Genomic DNA, 19,695 nt, shown 5'->3' on the forward strand with positions numbered 1-19,695 from the left:
TACCATTGTGTTTGTCACAGAGCCCAGAGTCTGGGAACAGCTCGATGGTAGGAAGCAGATGGTGATGATGGGAGCAAACATGAGGAAATCTGCAGTTGCTGGAAATTCAAACAACAAACACAAAATGCTGATGGAACACAGCAGGCCAGGCAGCAACTATAAGGTGAAGCACTGTCGACATTTTGGGCCGAGACCCTTCGTCAGGACTGTCTGAAAGGAAAGATACTAAGAGATTTGAAAGTAGTGGGGGGAGAGGGAAATGCGAAATGATAGGAGAAGACCGGAAGGGGTGGGATGAAGCTAAGAACTGGAAAGGTGATTGGCAAAATTGATACGGAGCTGGAGAAGGAAAAGGATCATGGGACGGGAGGCCTCGGGAGAAAGAAAGGGGGAGGGGGGAAGCACCAGAGGTCGACAGTGTTTCTCCTTATAGATGCTGCCTGCCCTGCTGTGTTCACCAGCATTTTGTGCGTGTTGGTGATGCTGGGAGGCTGTTTATTGGAGTCAAGGCCCGTGTCTCCTGGAGCTCCCCAGGGTGACACCCATTGCTACTTGTCATCTATGTCAATAATCTGGTTGAGAATGTACAGGGTACGGGTAGCGAGTTTGCAGCAAGTAATTGCAAACAATTACCTCCTTTTGCAGGATAGTAAATATAAACACCCCTCTTTCCCTCTCCACTCTCAGAACTGACCAAAAGCTACTTCAGAAGATGCAAGCTCTTCAAATGAGCAAACACTGAGGGAATGTGAGAGACTTTAAAGAGCTGGAATACTGACAGCACGTTACAGACCTGGAGTGATTGCAACTGGGTCTGACAGACTTAACTGATACATTCATTCTCACCTCAACTATTCCCAACTTTATTTTGTACAGTTACCGTAAATTCCAGTGTATAAGCTGAGAATTTGGCCCCAAATTTTGGTTAAGGGGTCAGCTTATACAGAGGGTGCCAAATTTGGAGAAACGAATACAGGGAAGACAGGTCGGATTTATTGGTTGTTTTTGAGTCTAATTGGTTCCACTCTCAACGCATGAATTCTTTGGTTTGTTTAAACTCACATCCAGTGGCTGGAGCACGGAGATCAAACCACCAGGGATGACTGCAATGTCTGTATTTTCAGCTTTCAATGCTGCTTTTGTCTCACCTGACAAGTGCGCTTTGAACATGTTCCAGACAAGTTGCCACTTTTCTTACCCGAAACCTTCGGGACATCAACACCACACCTACTTAACCCGCTTCGTCCATCCAGCAGCGATTTTGAACATAAACAACACCCCGCGGGAATTTTCTGAGTAATCTGTGTTTTTTGTCTCAACACAAGATCGCGTCTATTCATAAATCGGGTGCACCAACTTCGCATAGCTTTGAAATTTTCACTGACCTCACGGTGTTTTTCGTCCCATTTCAACACTTGAACTCGAATCATTTCTCTGGTAACAATGTATCTGGACGATTGCTGGTGATTCACCGACTCTAAAACTTTTTCTTCCAGTTCTGGCCACCGGCATGTTTTCCCACGGTATGCACATTTTATCTTTGGCATTTCCCTCAGCGTGTCTTCTGCCTTTCTCCACTCTCTCTCTCTCGTTTATACTAAACTTCTTAGCCGCTGCAGAATTATTCGTTCCTTTTGCAAAATCAACAACCTTCAGCTTGAAGCCAGCATCACATTGCATTTGTTTTAATTTTTTGTGCGTGGCGGTCGCAATCTCAATACTGAGTACACGTACTGATCCCGCCACCCCATGTTATGTTTTAACGAGATTACGATGGGTGATAAATGGTTTCGCGGGGGTTACACTTCAGAGGCTTCTTTACCATTGGAGACCTAATCCAAAATCTCCCTCCCTGATTTATTTATTAAGAATTTGCTTATAATGCCTGTTTTCTTAGCAGGTACCGGTTCACAAAATTTCCAGGTTCCGGATCCGGCAAAGCTGAGTACAGGCACGTGAGATCTTGTGATCGTTTCTGGTTAAATCAAAAACCTCTAAAAAAGGGGTCAGCTTATACGAAGGTAACATGAAAAAGTCACTTTTTTAACCTTGAAAATAGGGGTCGGCTTATACTCCAGAATATACGGCATGTAATGTCTGAAGGATCAGTGTCTGAGTAAATGAGACTCACCAAACTTGCTCCTGACTGAATCAATGGAAACCCTGAGTCAGAAGGGTTTCTCTCCAGTCGGTGCTCTCAGTCCTCAGGCTGGTTCACTTACTGTTGTTCCCTCGTCTTCAGTCGCAGTTTGCTTCCAGTAGTGGGCTTTTCTTCCAATAAGTCTCTCACCGCAGGTCTAACTTTAACACGAAAGATAATGAAGCACGTTAACAGTACAAAGGAGAACAAAATATTTCTGCTTACTGAAATCTAAACATTGAAGACAAATATAACGATCTCAGTGAACAAATCTGTAATTGTCCCTGACACGTCACAAAACCTGATATGGGATCGGAAGGAGTCATCGTTCAGTCATGGTAAGATATAAGATGCAGGGACAGACTTAGGTGATTCGATCCATCGAGTCTGCCCCACCACTCAACCATGGCTGAGATTTATTCCAAAAACATATTCCTGCCTTCCTCCTGTAACCCTGAACCTACTTAGCAACCATCAATATATTAATCTCTGTCATAAATATACCCAAATGGCAGCCTCAACCAACCTCTGTGGCAACAAATTCCACAGATCAGTCATCTTTTGGCTGAAGAAATTTTTTTCATCACAGTTTTGAAGGGAAGCATCTTTATTCTGAGCCTGTGCTGTCAGATCACAGACTCTCCATCTGATGGAAACATCCTCTCCATGTCCACTGTATCCAGGCTTTTCAGCATTCGGTAGGGTTACTAATCCCTCCACCACCCCCACCGTCCCTCTGAACTCCATTGCGCACAGCCCCATGACCATCAAATGATCCTCATACATAAAGCCAATCATTCCAGAGATTATTCAGGTGAATCTCATTAGCAACAACTGCACTGAACACATTCCCAAGTATAACAGACAATCAGGAAATTTAGACCATTCCAGAGTGAATGGAATAAAAAGAAACTGGATTCACCAGAATCGCTCAACAGGTATGGAACTGCTGTGGGGAGAGCAACCAATTTAACGATTCAGGTTCACAATCATTTGTCAGAATGGATTCAGAATTTTTCATTTTTAGTGCAGATCTCCAGCAACCTGAGTTTCTGTTTGATTTCCACTGTCTGACAGACAGGTGACAGCGAGGAGGAATTTCCAAACACTATTCAAACACTGAACCCCACCCCAGGTCTATTTCTACTGGTTCAAACACAGAACAGCCCATTTACTCACAGCCTCTCCTTGAGAGGGTTGGAATATAAACTCATTCTCTCCTCAGATTAGCAGCACTGCTTACAAAGGAACTCCGGAAAAAACCCACTTGATCCCAGACCAGAAATACTCGCTCAACACCTCGTAAACCCGGGCAGCTTGATCCCCGGGTCCATGTTACTTGGATCTAAACAGGGGTGCAGTGCTGTCGGAGCTCACCGGAGCACCACTCCAGCACCTCTGTAAAAAATAAATCAAAATAAACAAGCGGGGAATTTAACAGCGGCTGCATATTAAATTGAGGGAATTTTACAGAAGCGGGGGTTGGTGATAGGGGTTGGTGGATGGGGGGGAAATGCCACTAATAACATTAAGATCAGATATTTGATCGTTTTTGGTGAAATCCTGGAGCTGTCACTGTGGTGGTCCGTGGATTACTCGCTAATACAAAAGTAAATTTTTTCTTACTAACAACCCTATGGCTTCTAAGCAAACAACGTTCGTTACTCCACTTGCTTGACAATTATATTTTATGATTATTAGTGAATGCAACTGTGCAATACTTTGTCGCATTATTAAATTAAGTGTTATATGTTTTATTGTACCAGTTATATACTGAAATGCAGTGATTGGCTATAATCTTGTTAATGTCTTAACTATCATCGTATTTCTGTGGAGCTCTGGAATTCATATATACTTCTTTCATATTTATTTAGTGTTTGACATTATAAAAAGCCCAAATTGTGTACGTGCTCATCACATGAATGGAGCAAGGAAGTTATCCAGTACATGACAGGAGCAGGTACACAAATTAGGTGTGACATACGAGGGGTAATTGATAAATTCGTGACCTAAGGTGGAAGGAGCAGATTTTAGAAAAACTAGCAATTTTCCATTATCTGAAACAGAAATCCCGCAAAAGTTATTAATTTCAAACTTTCTGCATAATCACTCAAAGAGTTGAACTGCAAGTGCATGTACCGTGAGCTGTATAACTTTAGCCGTTCTAACATAGGCCACAAACTAATCAATCACCGCTCGTACAGCTCTGGCAGCTAAAAGATTGGCATTGCACCCCTACTCCAGCCGTCCGGCAGAGCTCGGGCCCGGCCCTTTCCCAATGCAACCGGCCCCCAATTTACAGAAACCCGCCGGGATCAGCCCCCACTCACCCCCGTTCGAGTCGGAGATCCCCCAAAGGCAGCTACAGTCGACACTGCGCATGCGTTTAACAGGAGGTTTTTCCGCAGCACCACCGGTGGCCGGAGGTCTGCACATCGTCGCCAGTGGCCGGAGGTCCGTACAGCGACACCAGCGGCCGGAGGTCTACACATCGCCACGAGTGGCCAGCGGTCCCTGCAGCGCCTCCTGTGATCGGAGGCGTGAGGGACAACGGAGAGGTAAATCACAAACGCGGCAAAGTCTGCAGATAATACACACAAAATGCTGGTGGGACACAGCAGGCCAGACAGCATTTATAAAGAGAAGCACTGTCGACATTTCGGGCCGAAACGTTGACAGTGCTTCTCCTTATAGATGCTGCCTGGCCTGCTGTGTCCCACCAGCATTCTGAGTGTGTTGTTTGAATTTCCAGCATCTGCAGATTTCCTCGTGGTTGCTCTTTAAAGTCTGCAGATGCAGGAAATCCACAGCAACACAAACAAAATGCTGGCGGAACTCAGCAGTCCCGCAAGCATCTATCAAAAAGAGTCAACAGTCGTGAGAAGTCAGAGAGGAAGAGAGGGAGTGGGAGGGAGGGAGATTTGTTCACCGGGAGGAGAAATCGAGATTCATGCCATCAGGTTGGGGGAAGGGCTACCCAGACGGAATATAAGGTGCAGATCCTGGACCTTGAGGGTGGACTTAACTTGGCACAAGAGGAGGGGATGCGTTGACGCGTCGGATCGGAAATCGGAATGAAAATGTTTGGACACCGGGAAGTCCCGCAGGGAGCGGATAGTTCAAATGTCAGTTTATTATCAAAGCAGGTATCCATACACAACTCTTGAGTTTTTTTTTCTCCAGAGAACCACAAAACAAAGGAAGAGCATGAAAGTCGTTCAGAGAGAAGAATCAAATTCCAACCTCACCCCCCGCTTCAAAAAGAATGGCACCCCGATCATCAACCCGCAAAACGCACCCCTCCCGCACAAAAGGGAACAATAACATCGATCCGCGCCCCCCCCCCCAAAAAAAAACAACCCTACCCCGCACAACTGCGGAGGAGCTGGTGTCACCAGTGTAGAGGCGGCCGCATCGGGAGCAGCGGACACAATAGGCGACCCCGGAAGATTCACAGGTGAAGTGTCGCCTCACCTGGAAGGATGTTTGGACAACGGAGAGAGTTCGGCCGTCTGGCCCTTTCACTGTGACACCCCGAACTCCACATCAAATCCATCCAAACGAATCTGGGCGAACTTTAATGTCCAATAAATATAATTCCTCTCAGCGATCAGCTGTCTGAATGAATGACTGACTTTAAAGAGGAAGGGGTGTCTATGGTCCACATTGTCAGGGTGTTGAGTTTACCAGGAGACAAAGACTGCAGGGACGAGAGGTTTTCTGTTGACTAATACACTGTGTGTGGACCCCGCTGGCAATTCTGGTGTTGTGACCCGAATCGAGACAAACACTACGCTGCCCACTCCACCAACAACACGGCACAGCCGGACACATAACAGGGGACTTTACATCTCACAACACTGGATTCAGTGATGAAACCCGTGATTAATGTTGTCCCACTGAAATCATCAGAAACGTCCATTCAGGTGTTTTCAAATGGGAGCGCTCTCCCACGGGTGACGTCACACAGCTCCGCCCCCCCCACGAGACTGACGTCACACATGGGCTCCCCACACCGGGACCTGCCCTCACGTGCGCGGTGTTTACGTCACCCGCCCGCTGGAGAGCTCGAGCTTTATCGGTTTAACGGCTGAGCTACCAATCACGTGACCATCCCCTCCCCCACCGCTGAAAAACAAAGCTTCAAGAGCTTCGCTTTTTCCATTGGTGCGCAGGAATGTCAATCACTGGTTACACCCAATAGCGAAAGCGGACAAGCCGAGAGGGCGTTACCCCGCTGAGTTCGTCTCTCGCTGCGGTGCCGGAGTCTGGACAGAGCGGAACAAATCTCAATGTAAATGTCCGCTTTCTGATTTATTTCTATTTCCTTCCGAGGGAAGTTGGGGAGTTTGTGCAGCGTCTCCTGCGGCCGGAGTCTGATGTATCACTGAGAGGTAGGAGGAGACCGCTCGGCCCGTCGGTTTGATGCCGGTTCCCCGGGGTGAGGGAGGGAGAGGGGGATTTTACTGAAAGGATGAAGGTGGTGAGAGACGGGTCGGACAGGATGTTTGTCCCGGTGGGGACAGGACGGGCTCATCTGTGGAAATGTCTGAGCCCACGGTGGTGTCGAGCAGAGGGATTCACCACATTGGGGGGCAAACACCGGCAGACTGTTGCCCTGCAAGCGGGGCCAGTGATCCGGGGAAAGTGACAATTATTTGGGATTTGTTGAGACTGTACCTGGAATATGGTGTAAAATCCCGCTCCCCATACTAACACGGGTTATACAGACCAAAGAACAAACTGCCGGAGGAACTCAGTGGGTCGGGCAGCATCTGTGGAGGGAAATGGACCGTCAACATTTCGGGCCGAGACCCTCCCTCTGGACTGAGAGTGGACGGGAAATAGTCAGAGAAAAGAGGTGAGGGGTGGGGATGGGGCAAGAGCTGGGGAGTGACAGGTGGATCCAGGTGAGGGGGGAGGTGGGAAGGTGGAAATAGTGACGGGGGGGGAGGAGGTGAGTGTTTGGGGCAACACGGGGCTGCAGAAGGTGGTAATTAATGCCACAGAGGATTAACACAGAGGTTAGAGAGTATTTGTTATAGAGAGTGTAATGAAGATTCACCAGACTGACCCCTGGAGTGGTGGGTCATCATATGGAGAAAGATCAAATGTGATAAACCTTTCATTTAGAGAGTAGAGGACTGAGAGGTGAACACATTGAAATGCACAACATCATTACCGGTTGAACCAGGGATCCCAGTCTTTGAAAAAGGGGATGGACTGTCCCGGACTGAGCTGAGGGGAAATGTCTCCACTCCGATGGTGAGAAATGTCTGTAAATCCCACCACAGAGGGCGGTGAAGACTCAGTAATCGTCCTCACATAAAACAGAGGCCGGCAGATGTGTGGAGATCAAAGGGATCGAGGAAATGAGGATCGGGCAGAAACATGCGGCTGAGATGGGAGAGCAGCCGCCATCTTGTTGATGGTTAGAGGGGCTGAATGGCCTCCTCCTGCTGTTTCTCACTTGATGTCTCAGTGTTCCTGTCCAGTGAGGCTGGAGGAATGTGAATAGACTGATTTAAATGAAACCTGCGCACTTCCTGTATGGGTCTGAATTGTGTGTTGTACCGGGATGTGAATCGAGCCCATAACTTTGACCATGGAGGTGGAGGGAAAGGGACGGGGAAGACATGGACGGAAGAAGGAAATATGTATCTGGTGTAAATATGAAATAATGTGGGAAATGTGACGGATGGGTCGGGCAGTGTGTGAGGGTGAGGAGCGGAGTTAGCGGTTCAGGTGGGAGACCCTCCACCCATCACCTGATCCCGTTTCCTGTTCACGTTTCTCTGCAGATCTGCAGCATCTGTGGGTCACTGCTCTACGTGTACGTGTAGCTTCATCTTTCACCCGTACAGACAAGGCAGTGAGATCCGGATCTGTCACTTCCTCTCATGGTGGGTGGACAATGTTTTTTTCTGCAATATTTTCAGCATGTTTCATTCCACTGCTTTACCTGCTGAAGTGCAGCCGATGTTTTTGGATGTGTGACCCATTTATGTGAGAATTTAGCCTTTTGATTTATCTCAGCTTCTCATAAATGTGTACAGTTCAGGGAAGCTTCACTCCAGAATTTCCAAAGCAACAACCCAGTCAGTCAAATAGTTCCTCACAATTAAAATAGTTTATTACATTTTTTGTACTACTTATATAATTTAACTATTTAATATGTATATTCTTATTTTAAATCACAATTGTCAATATCTATTGTTATGATTTAGGTTCTACTGCTGCCGCAGAGACAACAAATTTCATGACATATGCTGGTGCTATTAAACCTGATTCTGATATTGATATGGGAGACCCACCACCGGTCACCTGATCCCAGTTACCGCAGATCGTTATGCGAGATTGAGGCCTTTTCCATTTATTTGCATTCCTCAGAAAAGGCAACAGTTAAGTTTCCTTCTGTGGTTCCAAAGCAGAAGCTCAGTCTGTCTAATATTTCCACACAATTAAAATGGGGATATTATTTATTATCATCACGTACTGAGCTACAGTGAATAGCTTGCCTGACGTACCATCCACACAGATCAATACATTATGACAGTATATTGAGTTGATATACGACAAGACAATAACTGTAACAAAGCATTATGGCTGCAGAGAAAGTGCAGTGCAGATAGACATATGGTGCAGTGTCATGTCAAGTTACATTGTGAGCTCGAGTCCATTTTATCATACATTTGGCTTATAACCACAGACAGGAAGCCGACCTTGAGCCTTCTGGTATGCACTTTAAGGCTTTTGTATAGCTTTCTTGAAGGGAGAGCAGGTTGGCTGCAAGAATGTCCAGATTGTGAGGATCTTTGAGTTCTTATCCTGCTTTTCCGAGGCAGGGGAAGTGTAGGAAGAGTCCATGGAGGGGAGGCTTGTTTCTCTGATGTTCTCTGCTCTCCAAAGTTCTCTGCAGTTCCTTGCAATCATAGGCAGAGCAGTAGCCATACCAAGGCGTGAAGTATCAACAAGATGCTCAGAGACCTCGGCCTTCACCCTGTCTTGTGTAGCTGGATCCTGGTCTTCCTGTCAGATCGCCAGCAGGTGCTAAGTGTGGACTCCCTCACTTCTGTCTCTCTGACCCTCAGCACACATACCCCTCAGGGTTGTCTCCTTGGCCCCTCCTTTACTCTCTGTGCACCCATGACTTGTGTCGCCACTCACAGCTCCAATCTGAAAATTAAATTTGTTGACGACACTACATTGATTGGCCTAATCTCAAATAATAACTTTCAATCAATCTTCTGACAAGGCTCGGTCCAAACAAACTTTTCGCCCTTCTTCAGGAGATTAGTTAGCGGAAGAGCGATACCAGCAATGTTCTTAAAGAACTTACGATAATATCCAACCATTCCCAGAAACCTTCCAAGAGCCTTGTAACCAGTCGGAATAGAAAATTCAGAAAATTGTCTGGACTTTTGCCTGAACAGGAACCAATTTGCCTTGACCTACAACATTGCCAAGATAGGTCACAGTGGCATGGCCAAAGTCACTCTTAGGTAAGTTAACTGTAAGGCTGGCCTGGGAAAGCCTGTCAAACAGCTTTTCTACTGCAGAGATATGCTCTTCCCTAGTGTCACTCCCTGTGACTACGTCATTAGTACAGGTATCTGTGTGTTCCAACCCTCGAATTACAGAATCAATCATTCTCCGAAATGTTCCTAGACCATTTTTCATTCCAAATGGCAAAACATTGTATTCGTACAACCCAGGTGTCACAAACACAGAAATTTCTCTACCTCTGTCCGTCAATGGAACACACCTATACCCTTTCAGCAGATCAATCTTTGTAAGAAATTTAGCTTTTCCAGCCTTATTGATGTAATCATCCAACCTAGGGATAGGATATGCATCTGTTTTTGTTACTGCATTTATCTTTCCATAATCAGTGCAAAATATAGCAGTGTTATGCATATATAGGTGTAAATATATATTTCCCAAACTTAGGTGGTAAATGATGCAGTCTTACGCTGGTCTGGTAAGGATATTCAGTTCCGTTCACGGGATTGAACTGAGTGAGAGATTTGGCATCCAAACAGGTGTCGTCGACTCTCTTCCGATGTCCTCCAAATCTTTCAATTTAGTCAAACGTGACCAGCTAAAGAGCACCGTCTTCAAGTGACAATCTACCAACCCAGGCAAGGGTTTCTAGCAGATTTCACAGGGTTCGCTCTTACATGCACTAATAGTCACAGACTGATTCCTCTTAACTGATCCTCAACCCCACCCTCGTGGGCATTTAAAACTTCAGTGACAACACTTCCCACTAGCCTTTGTGTGTCTGCCTGTCCTAAAAAACAAACAGCAACTCTCCTTTAAATACCATTGTGCTGAACACCAGCTGTCCATCATGCAGGCCCTCCACTCTATCTGTCTCTGTAACAAGCGGCTTGTGCTCGTCTCTCTCTCTCTCTCTTACAGACATGGTTCTTAGAGGCACAGTCCATAATCACAGCTCTAATAATATAATTGTTCAGCATATATTCAATTTCTTGCTAAGCCAATTTACATTGTTCTACCTTCATGCAATATGGGTGTTGTTTAATCGGTTTGGCTGGACCGAAATCTACGTCGTGTACTGCAACCGTGGTTTGCTTGGGAACATTGGGAAATAAGTCTTTAAACTTCAGAATTAATTTCTTCAGCTGTTGTTGTTGCTTTGGCTGCAGATGAGCCAACTTGTTATCAATGTTTTCTTGAACAACCGAGTTCATTAGCCTAACTGGGACCATGTTTGGCTTGTGAAAAGTCTCAGATGAGTCAATTGTTTCATTCTCAGGGTTGCCAGATTCATATGTTTTGATAATAAAACCCACAGATGGTGCCTGCTTGTAAAAACAAGTCTGTATCATATTTATGTGTAGCACCTGTGTTGGTTTATGTCGGTCGGATGTCTTAATAACATAATTCACATCATTAACTTGAGAGACTGTTTCATACGGTCCACTGAATTTCGCCTTAACTGGATTCATCCACATTGGAAATAAGGCAAGCACCTTACCCCCCACCTGGTATTTTCTTTCACAAGCCTGCTTATCAAACCAAAACTTCATTTTGCTTTCAGAAATCTATAAGTTTTGTCTTGCGAGGCTACAGGACTGGTGTAGTTTGTTTTTGAACTTCAAAACATAGTCTAAGAAGTTAACATGTACATCCCATCAATCCACTGTTCCTTTAACAAGGTCAAAGGTCCCCTCACGCAGTGACCAAATACAAATTCAAATGGACTAAAGCCCAGTGAATCCTGTACTGACTCTCTTACTGTGAACAAAAAAAATATATTCCTTCATCCCAGTATTTTCCACTTTCAACACAGTATGTCTTATTCATTGTTTTGAGGGTGGAATGAAATCTATCTAAAGCCCCTTGTGATTCCGGATGGTATGCAGTTGATGTAATTCATTTAGCTCCCAGTTCATAAACCACCTGCTGGAATAAACCAGATGTAAAATTACTTCCTTGATCAGACTGGATTGCTTTAGGCAACCAAATAGAGTAAAAAACTGAGCCTTCGTCACAGTTTGAGCATTAATATTCCTGAGAGGTTTTGCCTCTGGGAATCTGGATGAGGTACTCATAATAGATAGCAAATACCGATGGCCAGCTTTAGTCTTTGGCAATGGGCCAATACAATCCACTATAACTTTGGAAAAGGGTTCACTGAATGCAGGTATAGGCCGGAGTGGGGCCACTGGTGTGTCCTGATTAGGTTTATCCACAACTTGACAAGTGTGACAGGTTCTGCAAAAGGTCATAACATCTTCCTCAAATTAGGCCATAAAATTCCTTCATAATCCTGTTTACTTTTATTCACTCCAAAATGGCCACCTAAGGGCATACTGTGGGCCAGAGTTAACATTTTTATCCTATAAACTTTAGGAACTACAACTTGGTGAACAACTGTCCGTTCCTCACTAACAGGTATAGCAGGTGGCCTCCACTTCCTGATTAACACTCCATCCTTGAGATAATACCCAACTTGCATTTTCTTAATCTCATCATCTGAGAGATTTGTTTCTTTTAAAACTTCAATCTCAGGGTCCCGGTTCTGTTCTGCTATAAACTCCTTCCAAGACAGGGATAAGTCTTTCTCATCAGACTTACTACCTGAATCCTGTTGAAACAATGAAGGCAGAAAAGTCCCTGACAGGTCAGCATTACCTGAATCCCGACTTTGGCTATCATGGGTATCAGAATCATGCTGCACAGAACCATCTGCGTCGGCAGACTTTTTAGCCATACTTGGGAGTTACTACACAGGAAGGATAAACTTTAAAATCCATCTGTCAGTCATCAGTGGTTGGCTTAGTTGTCAACTGCACTGCAGGAACTACTTTACCATCTGCCAGGTCATTCCCTAACAGCAAAGTAACATCTTCCACCGGTAAACTGGAGCATAATCCAATCTTAACAAGTCTGGAAACCAACCCAGACTGTAAAGTTACCTTGAGCAATGGCACAGAAGCCCCAATGCCTTTAATAAAATGCCGCTCCCAATGCCTTTAATAAGATTCACCTCACAAGTGTTAGTCTCATCACCAAACTTTAGAACGCTGTCTAATATAAGTGACTGAGAAGCCCCAGTATCTCAAAGAATTTTCACTGGTACTGGGGTTGACTGTTCCTTTACTAATACAAACCCATCTGACATAAAATGATCGAATCCCTTCTTAACTCGGTCAGACCTCTCAGTACTTAACTGAGTCTCAACAGAATGTTCAGAACCCTGTGGGGTTATAGGTGCTTCAACATACTGAACACAGGCATTTGGGACTGCCTCCTTTTTCTTTTTCTTATTCAGGATAGAACAGTTAGCCATCATATGAGCAGCTTCTTACAATAGTAACAAGACAGACCAGAATATTTCTCCTTCAACTGCTTCCGTTCATCCTTACTCATGTCACTAGTCCCAGCTTTAATTTCTGGTTTACCCTGGTGATCCCTGCTGCTCTTTCGGAAACTCTTATTCTGGGTAAATTTAACACTATGAGTTAAAGCAAACTCATCTGCTAATGTAGCACACTCCTGCAATGTAGCAGCATCCTTTTCATCTATTTATGTCATCAGGGACGCATCTTTTGAATTCTTCAATTACAACCAACCCTTTCAAGCTGTTAAAATCATCATTTATATTTTTATATGTGCACCAGCAAAAACACAAACAAGAAAATTCCATATAAGTCTGGTTCACAGATTTCCTTGAATTTCTAAACTTTTGCCTGTATGATTCTGGGACCAACTTGTAAGTTTGAGCACAGCCTGTTTCACTATGTCATAATCAACTGCTTCATCAACTGTCAAAGCAGAATAGGTTTGCTGAGCCTTCCCCTCAATTACACATTGTAAGAGAATAGGCCAACCCTTTTTGGCCACTTTAAACTCTGAGCAACCTTCTCAAAATGCTGAAAGTATTTATCAACCTCTGCCTCGTCAAGTGGAGGTACCAATTTAACTTCCCGACTGTCCTCAAACTTATCACCAGTGTCTAACGCTAGACCCCTTGGCTGCAATCTCTCTACCTTTTCCAGCTCGAACACCCTCTGTCTTTCTGCTTCCTCCCTCTGTTTTTCTGCCTCTCTGGCCTCAAACTGCCTCTGCCTTTCCGCAGCCTCCATCTTTAACTTTTCTAACTTGTAATGGAGCTCAAGCTCACTAGGTTTACTTTCAGGAAACACCTCCAACTCCTCCACTTTAAACACACCTCAGATACATGATGTTCAGCTATAATCCTCTGCATCTGTGCCTTCCTCATTGTCAATTTCACCTTAGCAAGTTTAAACCTTTTCGCAATACACAACAAAACGATCCTTCTGGCGTCCTCTAATGCCTCAGAGGTTGGTGCTTCCAGAAATTTATCAACATCCATTGCTGCTGATTTTGCAGACAAATAAATCAAAAGGGATTTCCCCAATGAAATCAATAATTAATTAATCAACACGCCCTCAAATTTGTTCATATCCCATATGCAGGCCCCAATTTTGTTATGAACAAAAATTTAGAAACTAAAGCTTTAGAAATTAACCAGCAGCAATAGACTACTCCTGGAGTCTAGTTTTGATGTTAAAACCACTATCTTTATTAGTATCTACTTATAATAAAGTAAATTAAGCAAGATAAACAAAAGTTAACAGTGTTATGTGTATATATGTGTGTAAATTGTTACGTACCCCATAACTGGGTCACTTACCAGCAAAGATAGAGAGGTCCGTTGAAGTCTGATGGTACTATTTTTAACAGTATTTATTGATAAAAATACACAAAAATAATATCAATGCAAACATACAGATAATATACGTCGTCAATACTAAATCTAAAAGAGCGGGTATAATAATAATCAATAAGAAATAACTCTATCGTTGTCCAGGGGATTGTCCGATGTATTGTCTGATGGAAATATAAAAGTCACTCAAGTTCATGCAGGCTGCAGCCTTTTGTTGGAGTCAAGAGAGACAGATGTTTTAAACTTGCCTGCTTCCCTTTTTATGATGTCGATCCTTCGAGAGTTCCGTTTTTGTAGTCGGTCCTTTAGCTAAGCCATTCCGTGGAAAACTCGTCATCCGGGCAAGGATGGACACACACACGAGTCACCACCAGCTGTCGCTATTAAACGCTGTCACGGGATTTCTATCCTTTCTCCTGGTGCGTCTAAAGGGGTTGTTCCCCAGACCCTCTTTTATCCTTACTCACGGGGTCTCAGATGTCAATCAGGTTGGGATGATGCAATCCCTCAGCCACCCCCTCGGCACATTCCCTGAGGACTTCAAATAAATAGTACAGTACTCAATACACAATTCCGTCTCCAAGAGACAATGGCCGTTTCCCGTGGCTTTGTATCGCTGAGGGGCCAGGACATTCCAAACCCCCTGTGGATTCTGCGTGTCTTTCTCTCAATTCCTGGGTCTCCTGACCTGAATTAATAGCGATCTTGTGATTCTCAAAAAGGAGGGGGCTACTTTGTACCCTTCGGCCCCTCAGAGTTGGGGCACAGGCGTAACACCCCCTTTCTTCAACGCGTTTTTTACCATCGGTAATAAACGAGTAATACAGAGTCTCACAGGATTTTAGAATCTAACAAAGCTTTTTTTTTCATTACAGAGTAATACAGTTATACATTCAATTCGGCATCTAAACAATTAACGATTACATTGTCACTTCCTTTAATACCTTAACATCTTGTACCTTACTAAAGTCTTGTAGCATCAGACTTCAATTTAATAACCACCTATTTTTATTTCTTTCCTTCAGCAAACAAAACTAAAGAGTTGTGATCTTAGCTTATGTGTGTACTGCAAAAGTTCATGCAAAATACTAATCTTTATGTTACTTTCAAACTTAACAGTCAAGCTTCCATGGGGGTTGTCTTTATTATTCACATACTTTGTCGAAATCCCTTAAAACCGGCTTCTGCTATTTAAAAATGGCGTCTCCATTAACCCTCGCCTCTTTTCCGGTTAATTCCCTCGTGGTGATCTTGGGCACCCTGGCGAAATAGGCTTTCGCCCGCTCCTTTCATAGGAGTTATTTTATCAACAATGTGTTCCAAACTTAGACCATCTTCCGAATTTCCACCCAATTCTTTAATTTTACGCAAGTTGCTAGATTCCTCTTCAGGACCCTTCAGGCTATTAGTTTTCAATTTAAACTCTTTGTTCAAACAGCATTTCAAATTCTGCCTTTTTACACCACACTCTAGAAGAACAATAGCGTGTGGGGCCCCTTTACCTTCCAACTCAACCTGTAATTGATTCACAGGCTTTGTGGTACCGAGCCATTGTCTCTGTAGCCTGGTTGCTGCTTCTGATATCAGTCCAGCCTTTAAATTATCATCATTCAATTTGGGAACTACACATTTCCCTTTTCCTTCAATAAAAATATTCACCTCACCACCTTTGATCTCCTCACTAACTTTTAACACACCTTCGAGCCCAAACACCTGGGAACTCTCACTTCCCACTTTTACCAAGGTTAACCCTTTCTTCACTGAACCAAGTCCATCTGACCCACAAGGACTGCGTTCCTTTTCAAGTGAATCAAATACCTCAGACTTTTTCTGAGCTCCATTACTAGGTTCAGTACCACGTGCATCCACATCTTGGACACACTCAAACGGGACATTTGCCTCTTCCAGGTTTTCAATACCCATACCCGGTCCAAATTCTAAATTCCCCTGATCCTCCCAGCTACTCTGTGGGCAACTCCCTTCCGGAGTAAACTCAACACCGCGGGCTGAAACAACCTCATCTGCCAACCCAGCAGACTTCTTCAAGGCACCCTTTTCATCGAGGACTGCCCTCATTTCATTATTGGGAACACCTTTAGAATTTTCCACTTCTTCAAACAGTTCTGCCAAACCAGACAGATCATCCATGTCTAACCCTGGACCTTTTAACAGCTTTATCTGTTTCTCATCTTTATTTCGTGCCTTTAGAACTTTTCTCCTCGCTAAGGGAGGGTCTACCTCCTCTCCCTTACTCTCTTTCACTTTACTACTCTTAGTTTTACCACCCTCTAAACCCTCGTGGTACAGGGTCGGTAAAAACGTCTCGGCCAACTCGATATTGGCCGGATTTAAACTGCTCTCGTTCTCAGCTGCCTTTCGCGACATGCTGCGAGTGATCGCGCATGCGGGATAGATCTCGGAATCTAGGGGCGGAGTCTCCACCGGCTGTCTCGTCAGCTTCATTGCTGACCAAACCTTACCACCGGCTAAATCATTACCCAGAAGGACGTCCGCGTCAGTTCTCGGGAATTCTGATCGCACCCCCATTTCAACTGGTCCAGAGACTGGGTCACAATTCATAATGACCCTATGCAAGGGCACCGTTTCCGTCCCTTTTCCTATTCCTTTCACAGCTACCATTCCCGTCTTGCGACCAAAATCCAGTACCTGACTGCTAATCAATGACAGTTCAGCCCCCGTGTCTCTCCAGATTCACACGGGAACTGGTGGGTCTCCCTCTCTCAGACACGGTTCCGTTTGAATACAAGTCTCAGACCCTTCTCTTACCCTGTCTACCCGGGGCACTCTTGTCGATTTACTGATTACCACGGCACATCCAATAGGGACTGCTGCTTTCCCTTTTACTGTCTCCTTCCTCGGAGCCAAGCACCTAGATGCTATATGTCCACCCTTTCCACAATTAAAATAGGTCAAGCCAGGAAATCTCTGGCCGTCTTGCCTCTCCTCCCCAATCGTACCACTAGCTCCCGGCGGGACCTCTGCCTCAGCCAGCAGGCTTTCTCTATCGTTCCCACAATCTCTCTGGGAACTTTTATTCGAGGAAAACTTTGTCTTGTGGGTTAGGGCATATTCATCTGCGAACCTAGCAAATTCGGAGATGGACTTATTCAGCTTCTCATTCAAATACATCCAGATATCCTCCGAAACACCACTTTTAAATTTCTCAATCAGAATTAGCTCCCTGAGACGCCAAAAATCCTCTTCCACTATTTCTGTTGTACACCAACAATCCAAGAGCACACCCTTCTCATAGGCAAACTCGGTATACATCTGATTCCACCCTTCCTTTAAATTTCTGAACTTTTGTCTATACGCTTTAGGTACCAATTCGTAAGTCCGGAGAATGGCCGTTTTTACTTAGTCATAATCCTCCGCCTCTTCCTCCTCCACAGACAACGCCACATATGCCCTTTGTGCCTTCCCTTTTAACACACTTTGTAACAACGCCACCCACTGCTCTTTGGGCCACTTCTGATTCACTGCCACTTTTTCAAAAAGCAAGAAATAACTATCAACATCCATCTCCTCGAACGGAGGTACTAACCTGACTCCCGACTAACATTAAACCGCTCCTCTCGGTCTGACCCTTGAGCTCTTCACTCTTGCCTTTAACTTTTCCATATCCAAGTCATGTTGCCTCTTTCTCTGCCTCCTCATACTCTCTCTCCTTCTCGGCTCGCTCCTTTTCCTTTTCAGCTGCCTCCAGCTGTGTTAACTGAATTTCATGCTCTCTTTGCTTCTCAGCTCTGTCCTGCTCTTTTTTCACCTCTAACCCCTTTAGCTGGAGCTCATGCTCCCGTTTCACCTCTAACTCCTTTAGCTGGAGTGCATGCTCCCTTTGTTTGTCAGCCCTTTCTTTCTCCTTCTCAGCTCTGTCTTTCTCCTTCTCAGCTGCTTTAATTTAATTTCATGTTCCAACCTTAATTTCTCCAACTCTAACTGAGCCGTCCCACTAGCTGGTACCTTTTCAGGGATATTTTCCAATACCTCAGCTGCAAACACATTCTTCTCAATATAATATTAAGTTATGGCCCTTCACACCTCCCACTTTTTCATTGACCTCACCTCTGCGAGGTTTAGCCCCTTCGCCATATTTATCAAGTCCGAATTGGTGGCCGCCTCTAGCGCCTCCAAAGTCGGGTTTTCTATAAATTCATCCACGTCCATCTTTCCTGGTTTCCCGTCTGGCTACCCCTGTACCAGATCCAAGTTTGGACTAACAAGCCCGATTCACTGACCTCCCAATTTGGTCTCAAATCTCGAGACGAGAACCCCAAGTTGTTACGTACCCCATAACTGGGTCACTTACCAGCAAAGATAGAGAGGTCCGTTAAGTCTGATGGTACTATTTTTAACAGTATTTATTGATAAAAATACACAAAAATAATATCAATGCAAACATACAGATAATATACGTTGTCAATCCTAAATCTAAAAGTGCGGGTATAATAATAATCAATAAGAAATAGCTCTATCTATGTCCAGGGGATTGTCCGATGTATTGTCTGATGGAAATATAAAAGTCACTCAAGTTCATGCAGGCTGCAGCCTTTTGTTGGAGTCAAGAGAGACAGATGTTTTAAACTTGCCTGCTTTCCTTTATATGATGTCGATCCTTCGAGAGTTCCGTTTTTGTAGTCGGTCCTTTAGCTAAGCCGTTCCGTGGAAAACTCGTCATCCGAGCAAGGATGGACACACATACAAGTCACCACCGGCAGTCGCTATTAAACGCTGTCACGGGATTTCTATCCTTTCTCCTGGTGCGTCTAAAGGGGTTGTTCCCCAGACCCTCTTTTATCCTTACTCATGGGGTCTCAGATGTCAATCAGGTTGGGATGATGCAATCCCTCAACCAGCCCCCTCCGCTCATTCCCTGAGGCCTTCAAATAAATAGTACAGTACTCAATACACAATTCCGTCTCCAAGAGACAATGGCCATTTCCCGTGGCTTTGTATCGCTGAGGGGCCAGGACATTCCAAACCCCCTGTGGATTCTGCGCGTCTTTCTCTCATTTCCTGGGTTTCCTGACCTGAATTAATAGCGATCTTGCGATTCTGAAAAAGGAGGGGGCTACGTTGTACCCTTCAGCCCCTCAGAGTTGGGGCACAGGCGTTACAAAATATAACTCCCAAACTATTGAGCTCGGGGGAAACAAGGCTTAGAGTCTTGAGATGGTAAAGTATGGAAGTTCAGTTCATCCACGGAATAGGTGATGATATTTGTAATCCAGGGTAAATGTCGAGAGAAGGCAATTACGTCGAATTCCAAAGGTTCCATTGTGGTGAAACGAGAGAACAGTTGCTGTAGATT

The 19,695-nt window shown here is 44.6% G+C and overlaps 2 protein-coding genes across 2 annotated transcripts in view; both read right to left on the minus strand.

The window, feature by feature from the left end:
* Nucleotides 1-19,695, minus strand: part of LOC140721974 (uncharacterized) — a 52,633-nt gene that overhangs the window by 29,020 nt on the left and 3,918 nt on the right. The window lies entirely within an intron of this gene.
* Nucleotides 14,363-19,591, minus strand: LOC140721966 (uncharacterized). Its single transcript, XM_073036793.1, has 2 exons — nt 18,190-19,591; nt 14,363-18,059 (listed from the first exon to the last, which is right to left on the minus strand). Exon 2 carries the CDS (start codon nt 17,001-17,003, stop codon nt 15,573-15,575), a length of 1,431 nt encoding a protein of 476 aa, XP_072892894.1. The 5' UTR covers nt 17,004-18,059; nt 18,190-19,591; the 3' UTR covers nt 14,363-15,572.

This window comes from Hemitrygon akajei, unplaced genomic scaffold, assembly GCF_048418815.1.
Source record: "Hemitrygon akajei unplaced genomic scaffold, sHemAka1.3 Scf000066, whole genome shotgun sequence".
Taxonomy (NCBI): domain Eukaryota; kingdom Metazoa; phylum Chordata; class Chondrichthyes; order Myliobatiformes; family Dasyatidae; genus Hemitrygon; species Hemitrygon akajei.

Excerpts from the sequence above, each read along its gene's own strand:
- LOC140721966 (XM_073036793.1), bottom strand. The coding sequence starts at position 17,003 with ATGGTAGCTGTGAAAGGAATAGGAAAAGGGACGGAAACGGTGCCCTTG.